Raw genomic sequence first — 12,993 nt, 5'->3', positions numbered from 1 at the left:
TTTAGAGCAACGACACAAAAAAAATACAGAAGATCAAACGTATAAAATATAATTCAGAATTCCAGGAAGATTTTAGAAAGCGAGAAAACTGATTAGGTTAAATGACAACTGTCCTTACCAAAAACAATTAGCTATAACTAAATTCAAGATTTCCATTCACCCATCACACTTATTATAATATGCTTGACAATCAAACATTTACACATCCCGCTGAGAATAAATGATAAAATAATTGCAAACGGCTCAGTTTCAAAAAAGGAGTTTATTCACAGCATCTGCAGCCACAGGTAGGCTGCAGCTTTTGCAATTTCACAATCCATTATATTGATTACTCATGGATATAATAATTTTACTCTATATTGAAATAGATTCAGTGGAAGACCTTCATTGCAACTCACAGGTAAATTGTTAATCTAGGGCAGCGGAATGTAGGTAGACTAGGGAATGTATGTAATAACCTATGGTATTGGACGAACTTTGAATGAGTCTTTCTAGCTACCTCGTTATGTGTATGTAACCCTTTCAGATTTTGGTTTATCAGTAAGCTTCTTTAGCATTTGTAAGTAATCATTAGAATGCTTGCTAAACCGTTGTGTGTATATGCCCATGAGTATGTTCCCATTGCACTCGGTTAAGCCAGGGGGTTCCTGAAGTTCTTCCCAGCAAAGACAGCCTTGTCTCCCAATTCCTCTTCAATTCTGAGAATGAACAGGGGGATAAAGTTTAGCGCCACAAAGCAATAATACAATTGTTATGATGCCATATTTGAAAACCATGCTCAACGAGAAAGCCTTTGTAGCAGAACAAAAATGACAAGCGTCACAACATTGATTAGGCTGTAAAGGACATGAACCCTCACCTGAGAATCTGGTTGTACTTGGCCAGACGCTCAGAGCGGCAAGGAGCCCCGGTCTTAATCTGGAGATGAACAGACAGAGGAAACATTACTTAAACAGCAATAACGAAGACGGTAACTAAAACACAGTAATATGACTATATAATACAAATTGGTTTTTCAACTGTCATATACAGTTGAATACCAACAGTATTTCCTTTGGGAAGCCCCTTACCTGTCCAGTGCATAGGCCCACTACCAGATCAGCAATGAAGGTGTCCTCTGTCTCCCCAGAGCGATGGCTGACCATCACTCCCCAGCCACTTGACTGAGCCATCTTGCACCTGGACAGTGGGAAGAGAGTCATTAGATATAATTTTCCAACTGTGTGAAAACATCTATAAATGTAAGGCTCACGTTAGACTTGCAACCGTCAGGCTATTTGACTTGCCTTGACTCATGAGACGCATCTCGGTTTGTTGAAAGTTTCATGAATGTAATGCATATTTAGTGTAATTACATCAACTCAAAACTCAGAAAATAAAAGAGTCTGGAGTTCCTCTTGTAGAAGTCATTATGGAGTAAAGGGAGGTTGAAACTTACGCGGCCAGAGACTCTGTCACAGAGCCGATCTGATTGACCTTCAGCAGCAGGCAGTTGCAGGCCTTGTCCTCCACGGCCTTGGTGATGCGTTTGGGGTTGGTCACTGTGAGGTCATCACCCACCACTTGGATCTCAGTGCTGCCAGTGAAGTTGGACCACGCCTCCCAGTCATCCTGGTCAAAGGGATCCTCAATGGATACCACTGTCAAAGAGGGGACATATGATCATAAGTGACCACATACAGAGAAGAAAGTCATGGTCCTGTACCTTAGAGTAGACAACCAGAGAAAAGGACAATTGATCATTTTATGTGCGTAACTTTAATTTCAATTGCCAACTCAGAGCAGTCCTACAATAGGTATTTGAACAATACTATTCAACACAGTGCCCATCTCCATTGTAGTGTACAATGATTGAATTGAGAGATAAAATGCATATAAAGCTGATCCATCCAGAGACAACATTACATAGGTTTTAAACAATTATCAAGGAATGACTAATAGGTCAACAAGAGATGACAGAACACACACCTGGGTAATCCTTGCAGAAGCTCTTGTAGAGGTCAGCCAGCTCATCAGGAGTGATGTAACGCTCTGGGTCATCAGGGGACTTGAAGTCTAAGTCGTATTTCCCATCCCTGTAGAACTCAGAGGCTGCCACATCCATGCCGATCACCACCTCTTCTGTGTATCCTGCTTTGCTGATAGCCTCTTTGATCAGCTCCAGAGCTATGGAAAATTAAGCAGAGATGTACATTTGTTAAAATATGGTCAATTAGATATTGGCAGCACCTTGTGATCATGTGGGTACTACACAGGGGTGGATGAGGTGAGTTTTTCCCTTAATGTAAAGAGCTGAATATAGTTTTTTTGGGCTGAAAATAAAACCCTCTGATCCCGTCGCTCTTGTACCTTCCTTGTTCTCCAGGATGTTGGGAGCGAAGCCCCCCTCGTCTCCCACATTGGTGGCGTCCTGGCCGTACTTCTTCTTGATGACGTTCTTCAGGTTGTGGTAGACCTCGGCCCCAATACGCATGGCCTCCTTGAAGGTGCTGGCACCCACCGGCAGGATCATGAATTCCTGCATGGCCAGCTTGTTGCCTGCGTGAGATCCACCGTTGATCACGTTGAAGGCCTGGGAAATCAGAAATCCACAATTTATTAAAATGACATTTCATTAAATAAAATCAAATTATTTTCTTATCAGTCCCTTAAAATCTTTTAACAGAGACGTAGGTGGAGAAATGTAACTACACAACAAGCTGTAAGACAAGCAGTGGTGGAAAAAGTACCCAATTTTCATACTTGAGTAAAAGTAAAGATGCCTTAAAAGAAAATGACTCAAGTAAAAGTCACCCAGTAAATACTAGAGTAATAGTCTAAAAGTATTTGGTTTGAAATGTACTTAAGTATCAAAAGTAGAATTATAAATCATTAAATATTTCTTATATAAAGCAAACCAGACGACTTGATTTCAATTATTATCATTTTAAACAGCTAGCCAGGGGCACAGTTCAACACTCAGACATAATTTACAAACGAAGCATGGGTTTAATGAGCCTGCTAGAGCAGAGGCAGTAGGGATGACCAGGGATGTTCTCTTGATAAGTGCATGAATTAGACAATTTTCCTGTCCTGCTAAACATTCAAAATGTAACGAGTACTTTTGGGTGTCAGGGAAAATGTAAGGAGTAAAAAGTACATTATTTTCTTTGGGAATTGGAGTAAAAGTTGTCAAAAACATAAAGTACATAGGTTTTAATTTGAACCTTTATTTAACTAGGCAAGTGAGTTCAAACCAAATTCTTATTTACAATGACGGCCTACCGGGAACAGTGGGTTAACTGCCTTGTTCAGGGGCAGAGCGATATGTTTATTATTTTTTACCTTGTCAGCTCGGGATTTGATCCAGCAACCTTTCGGTTACTGGCCCAACACTAACCACCAGGCTACCTGCCGCCCCACGGATTCCCCAAAAACTACTTAAGTAGTACTTTAAAAGTATTTTTTACTTAAGTACGATACACCACTGAAGACAAGGCAGCATGTGTGAGCGCACTTTGATATTAAATAAGAGCAAAATATGCCCTGTGCTCACCGGTACGGGCAGTATGACTTCTGGGTTCCCAGCGAGGTCAGCGATGTGACGGTACAGGGGGACGCCTTTCTCAGCTGCACCAGCCTTACACACCGCAAGGGAAATACCCAGGATGGCATTGGCACCAAACTTGGCTGATGTGTCAAAAACATGAACAATTAATAAGTGAAATAGATAAGATATACTTTCATATGGGGCAAATATTTAGTCATTCAGCAGACGCCCTCATTCAGAGTGGCTTACAGTCAGTGCATTCAACTAAACTAGGTCAAACATAAGACAATATAAACAATAGTCCTCTGATGTATTCTAATCTGAAACAACTTACACTTGTTCTCGGTGCCATCCATGTCAAGCATGATCTGATCGATTTTCTCCTGCTCAACCACAGACACCTCCTGAGATGAAGAAATAAAATGAGTGTTTGGCACATTGCACACTGAGGAACTAGGCCTGCATTAACTAGGAGTATGTGGAAGTGGAGTGAACACCTAGACCTGCTTATCTTTACCAGGGTGGGAAATATCAAGACAATACTCCATGTCATTGCCAGAATAACATCAACTTTTTAAAAAGTATTATGTTCCTACCTGCCCAACGAGTGCAGGTGCAAGTGTAGAGTTAATGTGGTCCACTGCTTGTGAAACACCTGAAAGACCAAGGAAACATTACTGACTAAGAAACATGGAGACAGATGGGGGATTTGGAAACAAACAACTCAAGCAACATCAACAATCCAGTATGCTTTTTCAGACGCAAACAAACGGTCCTCAAAACAGTTACCACTAATAATCCAATACGTTTTTTAGCTTCCTTGTTATCAAGCTTGGTGAATCATACAACCATTACTGTGACAAAGTGTTGACTTCATGCACAAGGATGAGTACAGTAGTTATTAAGAGAAAACAGATCACTCTGCTTTAATTTCCAAAGTCATCAAGAACATACATCACACAGCAAGACAGGAAAGATGCCTTGGATAAACAATGAAGCTAATTTGTAAAAAATCATGCATAAGTGAGCACTACTACTCCGTAGTTCTCCAGTATGTCGATACATATGAATGTTGATTTGTCTAGCAAATGTTCAATGTGTATAAACCCTGTATGACTGACAGAGGGTGCTGTTTTGGTAGTCTTTCTCAATTGTAAAAAGCATTCAATGTCAACATTTGTTTTTGCCAAGGATATTCTATGATAGACACCTTAAGGCAGTGATATTCAAAGTCGTTTTCTAGACTGCCCCCAACCTTTAAAAAAAATAAAAAGAGTACAGATTGTACAATTATGGGACCATATACAAATGTTAATGAGAAAGAGCATTTTTAAATTACATGTATAGGCTTCTTTTCTTTGTGATAAAGAGATTACAATGTAATTAATTTAAGGTTACTTGTTTTTTTTAAATCTAAATGTATCAACTTTAAGATTGTGACATATTTGGGATTGGGTCATCAGAAATTCTGATGGAATTAAAAAAGGAATAATACATTTGTAAACATTTTTTAAAAAGGGTCCCGGCTGAAAAACGTTCAATACCACTGCAGGCTTAATTAACGTATACTTAAAAATTATATTATGTGAACGAAACAAGTGATTTTTTTCATTTATTTTTTTTTACAAATCCTAAAGTCTCAACTACAACAAATACATGTGATTTTGTAATTAAAGCATTTTATTGAAATACTGTAGAATTCCACTCATTCTCCTGAGGAGAACCAATATGGCAGCCTGTGGCTTTAAAGACTCATTGGCCAATACATAGCATCGATAATCCAGGGTTTACACACATATTTGGAGCAAACTCACCAATTTAACAGGCCATTTTAGACCTGACAGAGAGGAAGAGTATAAAAAAGGAAGACTGTGTGAAGATGGCAGATGGCAAGTTATAGAGACCTCCCTGGAAGAGACTGCCATCATAATCATACAGTATAATGAAGTTACACTATATTAACCCCAGATACACACCTTTCCCAAGGTAGCGTGACTTGTCGTTGTCTCTGAGCTCCAGGGCTTCATAAATACCAGTGGAGGCACCACTGGGTACAGCTGCTCTGAACAGACCTGGGAGATGGAGAACAGTGACAGAGATATAAAATACTGACTCATGAAAAGTAGGGCAATCGCCTATAGGAGGAAATATTGAACTCACTGTCAAATTTGTATAAAAAAAAAGGTAAGGAGGGTGAATGAACAGGCTGCTGCACAGTCACTACTATGGGAGCTATTTCTAGAGCACCTGGTTAAATTGCGCATAAGAACATTTTTAAAACTAAATGTATAATCTAGTGAGAAACATACACTGACTTTACAAAATATTGTGAGTGTCATGCTCGTTCCATGACAGACTGACAAGGTGAATCCAGGTGAAAGCTATGATCCCTTATTGATGTCAACTATTAAATCTATTTCAAATCAGTGGAGATAAAGGGGAGGAGACAGTTTAAAAACCCTTCTTTAACCTGTGAGACATGTGAACGAACGTGTGCCATTCAGAGGGTGAATGGGCAAGACAAAATATTTAAGTTTCTTTGAATGGGGTATGGTAGTAGGTGCCAGGCGCACCGGTTTGAGCGGGTTAAGAACTGCAACGTTGCTGGGTTTCACACTCAAGTTCAATAAAGCCAGTGTTTACCTAGGTAAGCTAGGCTTAGGCTATTTTCAGATTTTATATGCCATTTAGCAGACACTTAATCCAAAGCGACTTAAAATGTATGCACGCACTGAATGTTTTATACTGGCATTGCAAGAGCCATGCTCTACCAACTGAGCACAGAGGACCACTTAACAATATGTTAGGCTGATAGCAACGTTTACCTTTGTCAGTGTAGAGGTCCACCTCCACAGTGGGGTTGCCACGGGAATCAAAGATCTCCCGGGCATGAATCTTCAGGATGGACATGGTGCTCGACCTTTGGAGGAGAAAAGTAATAAAACATTATTTTTTTTGAAGACTCACCATGATACGAGTTCTTAGTCCTATAAAACATGATACCTCCATGTCCATTGTGCAAACTATCTACTGAGCCTGAAAATGTGAATCAGCATGTTTCTTTCAGTTTATCAGTCATTCTTTGGTACTGAAGTTTTTCAGAAACCACCTGACATTAGGTCAAGGCAATGGATTTGAACACTGCCCCAAATGGCCATTCCATATCAGAGGTCATTTTTTGACTGCTGAATAAAAAATTACTTATCAAGTCCAGTACAACCTGTCAGTGGTAGTTAAAAATGTAAAATCTTTCACGCAAGAGCCCCCCCGCCCAAAAAAACAAGTGTCCTTCCTGGCGGTTTTAAAGCTTAGTCGTGTTAGCAGTAGGTTGGCCACCTAATACCATTAGCTACTGTCCATCTGATAAATCACATGACTCTGGACTGCAGCATTGGTAAGGTATCTTTAAGTCAAGGCTAGAAGGACTACTGGATGTCAATAGACCACGTCTTGAAAGTCAAACCAATAATTTATCATTCTGAACGTTGCAAGCCATCTATTCTCGGCGTTGTGGATGACATTGTGTACGTTTTTTCTTAGAATGATACCTACAAGGATTTCAAATGATCCGATTGACATGAGATCCCCTATAAATCCTCCCAATGGAACGTCCCTTGAAGGTGGAGTTGGTGTGCAAAAAGTCTCGTACATGGGTTGAGAATACACGTTATGAATGAAAAGGATTACTCAACACAGTTCTGGCCACATCACAGCGATGAAGATTAATTGTATCATCACATTACAGGAAAACGCACTACAGATGGCTACATAATTTTTAACAGTCACTGGACTAAATATTGCGTAGCCAAATGAGCTAGGAATCTAACTAAAGTTACCCAAAAGTAATAGTGCGAAAGAGCGGATTGCACTGTTTGAAAAAATAGGATGAATCAACATGATAGTGGATGGGTTGGCTAGCGGAAACGAATAACCTTATTTTATACCAACAATGGGAACAACTCAGAGCTCTGTCTTCAAAACGGTTTGAATATTGTGAAAACACTAAGTTTTCTCACCAAACAGACGAATGTGGGTAGTCACTTACCTTTGTAATTAAAATAGAGGTCAAGGTGACAGGAAGAGCCGTCTTTCTCGAGATGCCGGCGAGTTCAGTGCGAAGTTCTGAGAGGCGTCGCAAAGAGATTTCCGCTTGTTCCTTTTCTTTGGGATCGTCTAGTTACCACAGCCACAAAGTCATAAACCACGCCCATTTCTACAACTTCGCTTCGTAAAATGTGACTTTAAAGATAACCTTAACCCTAACCTTAACTGCACTGCTAACCTTATGACTAACCATAACCTTAAATGAAGACCAAATAGCACATTTGAGTGATATAGTCACTTTGTGGCTGTAAACCTTTCCGTGTTTTGCTCTTCTTCTCTGGAATCATCAACAAGAAAGCTCCACACCGCCACTATGGTTTAGGAGTAGGGCCTACAGTTTCAAATGTAAAGTTTTGTTGAAGTCGTATGTCTGGGATAAGCATGGCATACATCGTCCAACGAAATGCTTACTTGAAGGTTCCTTCTCGAGAATGCAACAACAATAAGAAATAAGAAAAGATAAGGATACGAACATAAAGTAAATGGCATTAGAATAGAGTAAACATTTTAGCGTACATATAATACAGGAAGGATCCATTTTTAAACATTATTTTTATTTGACCTTTATTTAACTAGGCATGTCAGTTAATAAGAACAAATTCTTATTTTCAATGACGGCCTAGGAACAGTGGGTTAACTGCCTTGTTCAGGGGCAGAACAACAGATTTTTAACAATGTTTATATATATATTTATATTTATAGTCCGATATTTACAAGTCAGTGAAGGCTGTTGAGGGGAGGACGGATCATAATAATGGCTGGAACAGAGCTAATGGAATGGCATCAAACATATTGAATCCATGTGTTTAATCTATTGATACCATTTTCACTAATTCCCCTCCAGCCATTATTATGAGCCCTTCCTCCCTGATTAAGGTGCCACCAACCTCCTGTGTTACATGTGTATTGGGGAAGGGTGGATGGGGGTCAAGTGTATAAATTGAGCAGTATAATAAGAGTCTGGTAGCAGAAGTTGTGATGTGTGTGTAGCATGAATGTATGTGTGTGTGTGTGTGTATGTCTGTGTGGGTGGTTGTGTGTGTGCATGAGTGAGTGCTTGTGTGCTATGGTGCAGAGAATCAGAGCAGGTGGTCAATCCAGTTCAAGTGTTCAGCAGTCTAATGGCTTGTGGATAGAAACTGTCTCTGAGTCCGTCGGTATCAGACCTCATGCTCCGATACCATCTGCCTGACTGTAAGGTCGTGAACAGCTTGTGGCTGGGGTGTGGGTTCCTTGATGATGCTGCGTGCCTTCCTAACGGCACTTTTTTGAGTAGATGTCTTGAATGGGTGGGAGCATGGTCCCCGTGATGTACTGGGCCATCTTCACCACCCGATTGAAGGCCTTGCGGTCTTGGACAAAGCATTTCACATACCAGGCCGTGATTCAACCAGTCAGGACGCTCTCGATGGTTCAGCGATAGTATTCGGAGAGTCCTCTGTGATGTGGATGCCGAGGACTCTCTCGACTGCAGTCCTGTTGATGTGGATTGGGGCATGTTCCATCCTCTGCTTCCTGAAATCAACAATCAACTCCTTTGTTCTGCTGGCATTGAGGGAGAGGTTGTTGTCATGACACCACAATGCCAGTTCACTTACCTCCTCCCTATAGGCTGATTCGTCATTGTTGATTATCAGGCCTACAACCGTGGCGTCGAGAGCAAACTTGATGATGGAGTTGGTGTCACACAGCCATGGGTGAATAGGGAGAAAAGCTGAGGACTGAGGACACAACCCTGGGTGGCCCCTGTGTTAAAGACAATTTATGCTTTATCCGAAATGTGGTCGGAGGCTTGGTATGGAGGGTGTGACATTATTGCTGAGCCTCTGGAGGCATGCAGAGGCCAAATCAAGCTCCGTACCGCATCACCGTGCACCTCTCAATTTTTGTAACAATGCGGAGCGCTCCGTATAGCTCCGCGTTGACATGATTGGTTGATGGTAGGTGGGGGCGGTAGGTCCTGAATAAATACAAACTCACTTCCTTGACAACTTCCTTCACAACAGTTCTGTTCTGCTCCGCTAAGCGCAAGAAGTATGAAAGCCCTGACGTCTGCGGAGGCTGCATCGCAGTAAATGCTGTACGGCCACTTCAGACCCCGGATTGACTATGTAGAGCATTTTAAGAGTCAGTGTGGAGGAGGTGTTGTTGCCAATCCTCACAGCCTGTGGACTGCCTATCAGAAAGTCCAGGATCCAGTTGCAGCGGGTGGTTTTCATACCCAGGGCTCTGAGCTTGGTGTCGAGCTTGGAGGGAACAATAGTGTTGAATGCTGAACTGTAGTCAATGAACCGCATTCTCACATAGGTGTTCCTCGTTTCCAGTTACGGCTGTGTGAATAGCGATGGAAATGGCATGTCATGGATGAGTGTACCTTTGAGTGTGCCTTTGATGCACTGAGAGTAAATCATAAATCATACACTAGTAAATGAATACTGTACCTGGACTGACATAACGGTCGTCTTCAGGATAGATTGTTATTTAGCCTATACCCCAGTTTACTTTGAGCTTTTTCCTACATGAAGTTGAGCACAAAGTCGAAGTCAAAGATGGCCACCTGGACAACTAGGGCTACATCTATTCATTTCTATCTTCCCCCAACCCCTTGCCTCTCTTACTCAGTCCATCTTCCAGAAACCCACCTCTCCCCTTTTCTTTTTTGTTGTTGTCACTATGTCAGCCTTTGTGCTTTTACTCACCCTCTATCTTCTTCTCTCCATTCTCAAGACATTCCTATACAGTAATATGACAATTATAGGCAAACTATGTTGAAAAAAATAGATACAATATTGAATGAAAATGCCGCAAATAAATATTATTCCCCACCCAACTCCAGAAGCCTAATGAGATCACTTTGCTTTTCCTCCCCAATGTAACCCCATATAATTAGGAATTAGAATACTAGGATCTCTATGTGTAACCCTTGGTGATATGTAGGCCTATTGTAACTTGGTCTATGGACTGGTACAGTATACTATACGTGGGAATACATTTTTGCTTTTTCACACAGTCTCCCTGGCTGTGCCCCAATTTCTCCCAGCTGGCAGGCACAGCATACTGTGTACACTATACTGTATGTAATCGGTGACTTTTATGAGCTATACAGCACAGGAAGTCTTATTTGGTCTTGGCAGTCAACATGTCTTTCTACTACTTCCACTTGTATACAATATTTGGTTAAATCATATAGAATAACAAAGATAAAATGTGTTGTTGGTCAAATGTCAAATGCACTGACATATTCTTTCTTCGACTTTATGAGAATGATGAAACAACATCAGGGATAAAGGTACAGTACCTTCAGGGCGGTGTGTTTGTGTGGCTTGGTACCCATGGTTACACTGTCGTAACAGGACTCCCTGAGCTGAACTCACCATCTCCACAGGGTCTGTCTCGGTCTGTCTGTGTACCAGTGGCTACATCATTCCCACAACCCCCATTCCACCTGTAGCTGGGACATGACATCTGTCTCTGGGTGATCTTCTTTATGTATTATGTATAAAGGCAGGGAGGTACCGGAGTGTCTGAGTGAAGTCATGGGATTGACAATGTTTGACCATTTGTTTGTGGTTTAACCACTGTATAATCAATGGAAGGCAGATGTCTTGAGTTGGAAGTGGAATCAGCCAGTTAATTGGCTTGTTTGGTTGCTGCTTTGCTTCCCAGATTCACCTGGTCCCATGGGGCTCTGGGGGTAGTCATTTGAATCCCCTGCACTGCCCCACCTGGTGCACAAACATCCTGCTGGGCCCAATTACCTGGGAGTGCAAGTCAGAGCACAGCCTTGTTGCTTGGGTGCATGTGTTCTCTGATGATTACCCCATGCCCAAAGATGAACTCACAGTCACACCAAATGGAAGATCTCAAAGCCTTTGTCTGCTATTATACAGTGGACTAGAGTTAAATATTAGAGCTAATGAAATATTTAAATGTAGAGTTTATTGTTTGAATAATTTATCAAAAATATTAGATACTAGTTATTAGTGGCTGGTTCTGTATTGCTTATTCGTGGTTTTATGTGAGGTAAGATTAGTTGTGTGTCATGCAACCTGATCAATGACACATAAACAAAAATAAACCATGAAAATATATGAAATCTAAAAACACAAATGAAAAAGGAATTGTTGAGGAGATATACTCCCCTCTGTATTTATTTGGAAGTGAAGCAAACATTTTTTTGCGCCCTATCCTCCAGCATTTTGGATTTGAGATAAGATGTTTCATATGAGGCGATAGCACAGAATGACATCTTTTATATTAGGGTATATTCTAACAGACGTATCTGTTTTACTGTTTAGAAATGAAAGCACTTCATGTATCTAGTCTCCCCATTTGAAATGTGTTATTTTTTTCACAAGTATTTGCACAAATTCACAAAGATCATAACCCCCCAAAAATGTTGCCCTCCCCTGTTATTGGTCATGATGAGAGGTTAGCATATCTTGGGGGTATAATCTTTGTGCCTCTGTAACTTTCTCATCATTATTCACAATCCACATATGATGATCTGTTAACATGGTAGCATCCACATTAACCCACTTATTCCCAAATGTGTATGCCATTAGTGACACTAAAATGTAATCCATATATATATATTTGTTTACAAGTAAAAAAGGTATGTTTTATTCTTGGTCACAATTGTAACCGATGTGAACGTACAGTGCTCTGCCTATAATACAATTTACCACTATTCCTCAGCCCCAATATCTATATACCTCAGCCCAATTACCCACACACCCCAGCCCTGTTACCCCATGCCCTAACCCCCATATCCTACCCTTAAATGACCTATTTGTTACTCACAGACCCCAGTTCCTTTGCCAATACACCTCATCCGTTGCTTGCCTATCTCGGCCCTGTTTTCCACTTTCCTTAGGCCTATATTGCCCAAGTCACCAACAGTAACCTATAACCAGCTATTCGCTGCACACACCAACCCTGTTTATATCTTATTCCTGTGACTTCTGACCTGTATACACTATTAATTTCATAGATATGTGTTATACCACTGTACTGAGTGTGTCACAGCCCCATTCACTTTTTTCTTACCACAAACGTGTTGCAAGAAAGGATTTGACTAGGAAATAGACATCCATCCAGACCCATTACCTGTATGAGCCTTGACTATCCATACACCACATGACACATATAAACTAGGTAAATTCATGGGCATACTCATAAACAGTTCTACCCCAGTGCCCAAGCCTCAACTTTCCTACAAACCAGGTCTACACTAGTATATCAGCCCCAATATTCTTACAGGCCAGATGTTCACCTGTATGTCTAGCCCAATATTGATTTAAAAAAATACAGGTCTACTGCTATGTCAACCCCACTTGTCATAAAAGTAGGTGTACTTA

The 12,993-nt window shown here is 40.9% G+C and overlaps 1 protein-coding gene across 1 annotated transcript; it reads right to left on the bottom strand.

Moving 5' to 3' along the window:
• Positions 1–243: 243 nt before the first annotated feature.
• Positions 244–7,683, bottom strand: eno1b (enolase 1b, (alpha)). The gene is made up of 12 exons (XM_029682927.2): positions 7,575–7,683; positions 6,355–6,449; positions 5,506–5,601; positions 4,126–4,184; positions 3,864–3,933; positions 3,536–3,669; positions 2,350–2,572; positions 1,969–2,166; positions 1,439–1,640; positions 1,071–1,179; positions 860–918; positions 244–698 (listed from the first exon to the last, which is right to left on the bottom strand). The coding sequence occupies exons 2-12, from the start codon at positions 6,437–6,439 to the stop codon at positions 632–634; spliced, it is 1,302 nt and encodes a 433-aa protein (XP_029538787.1). The 5' UTR covers positions 6,440–6,449; positions 7,575–7,683; the 3' UTR covers positions 244–631.
• Between the last annotated feature and the right edge of the window lie 5,310 nt (positions 7,684–12,993).

This window comes from Oncorhynchus nerka, linkage group LG15, assembly GCF_034236695.1.
Source record: "Oncorhynchus nerka isolate Pitt River linkage group LG15, Oner_Uvic_2.0, whole genome shotgun sequence".
NCBI classification, from domain to species: Eukaryota; Metazoa; Chordata; class Actinopteri; order Salmoniformes; family Salmonidae; genus Oncorhynchus; species Oncorhynchus nerka.
This window is presented reverse-complemented; position numbering and strand designations above follow the sequence as displayed.

Excerpts from the sequence above, each read along its gene's own strand:
- eno1b (XM_029682927.2), bottom strand. The coding sequence starts at position 6,439 with ATGTCCATCCTGAAGATTCATGCCCGGGAGATCTTTGATTCCCGTGGC. Across the intron at positions 3,934-4,125 it reads CACCTGCACTCGTTGGGCAG|GAGGTGTCTGTGGTTGAGCA; the intron begins GTAGGAACATAA and ends TCTTCATCTCAG. Across the intron at positions 699-859 it reads AAGTACAACCAGATTCTCAG|AATTGAAGAGGAATTGGGAG; the intron begins GTGAGGGTTCAT and ends GTTCATTCTCAG.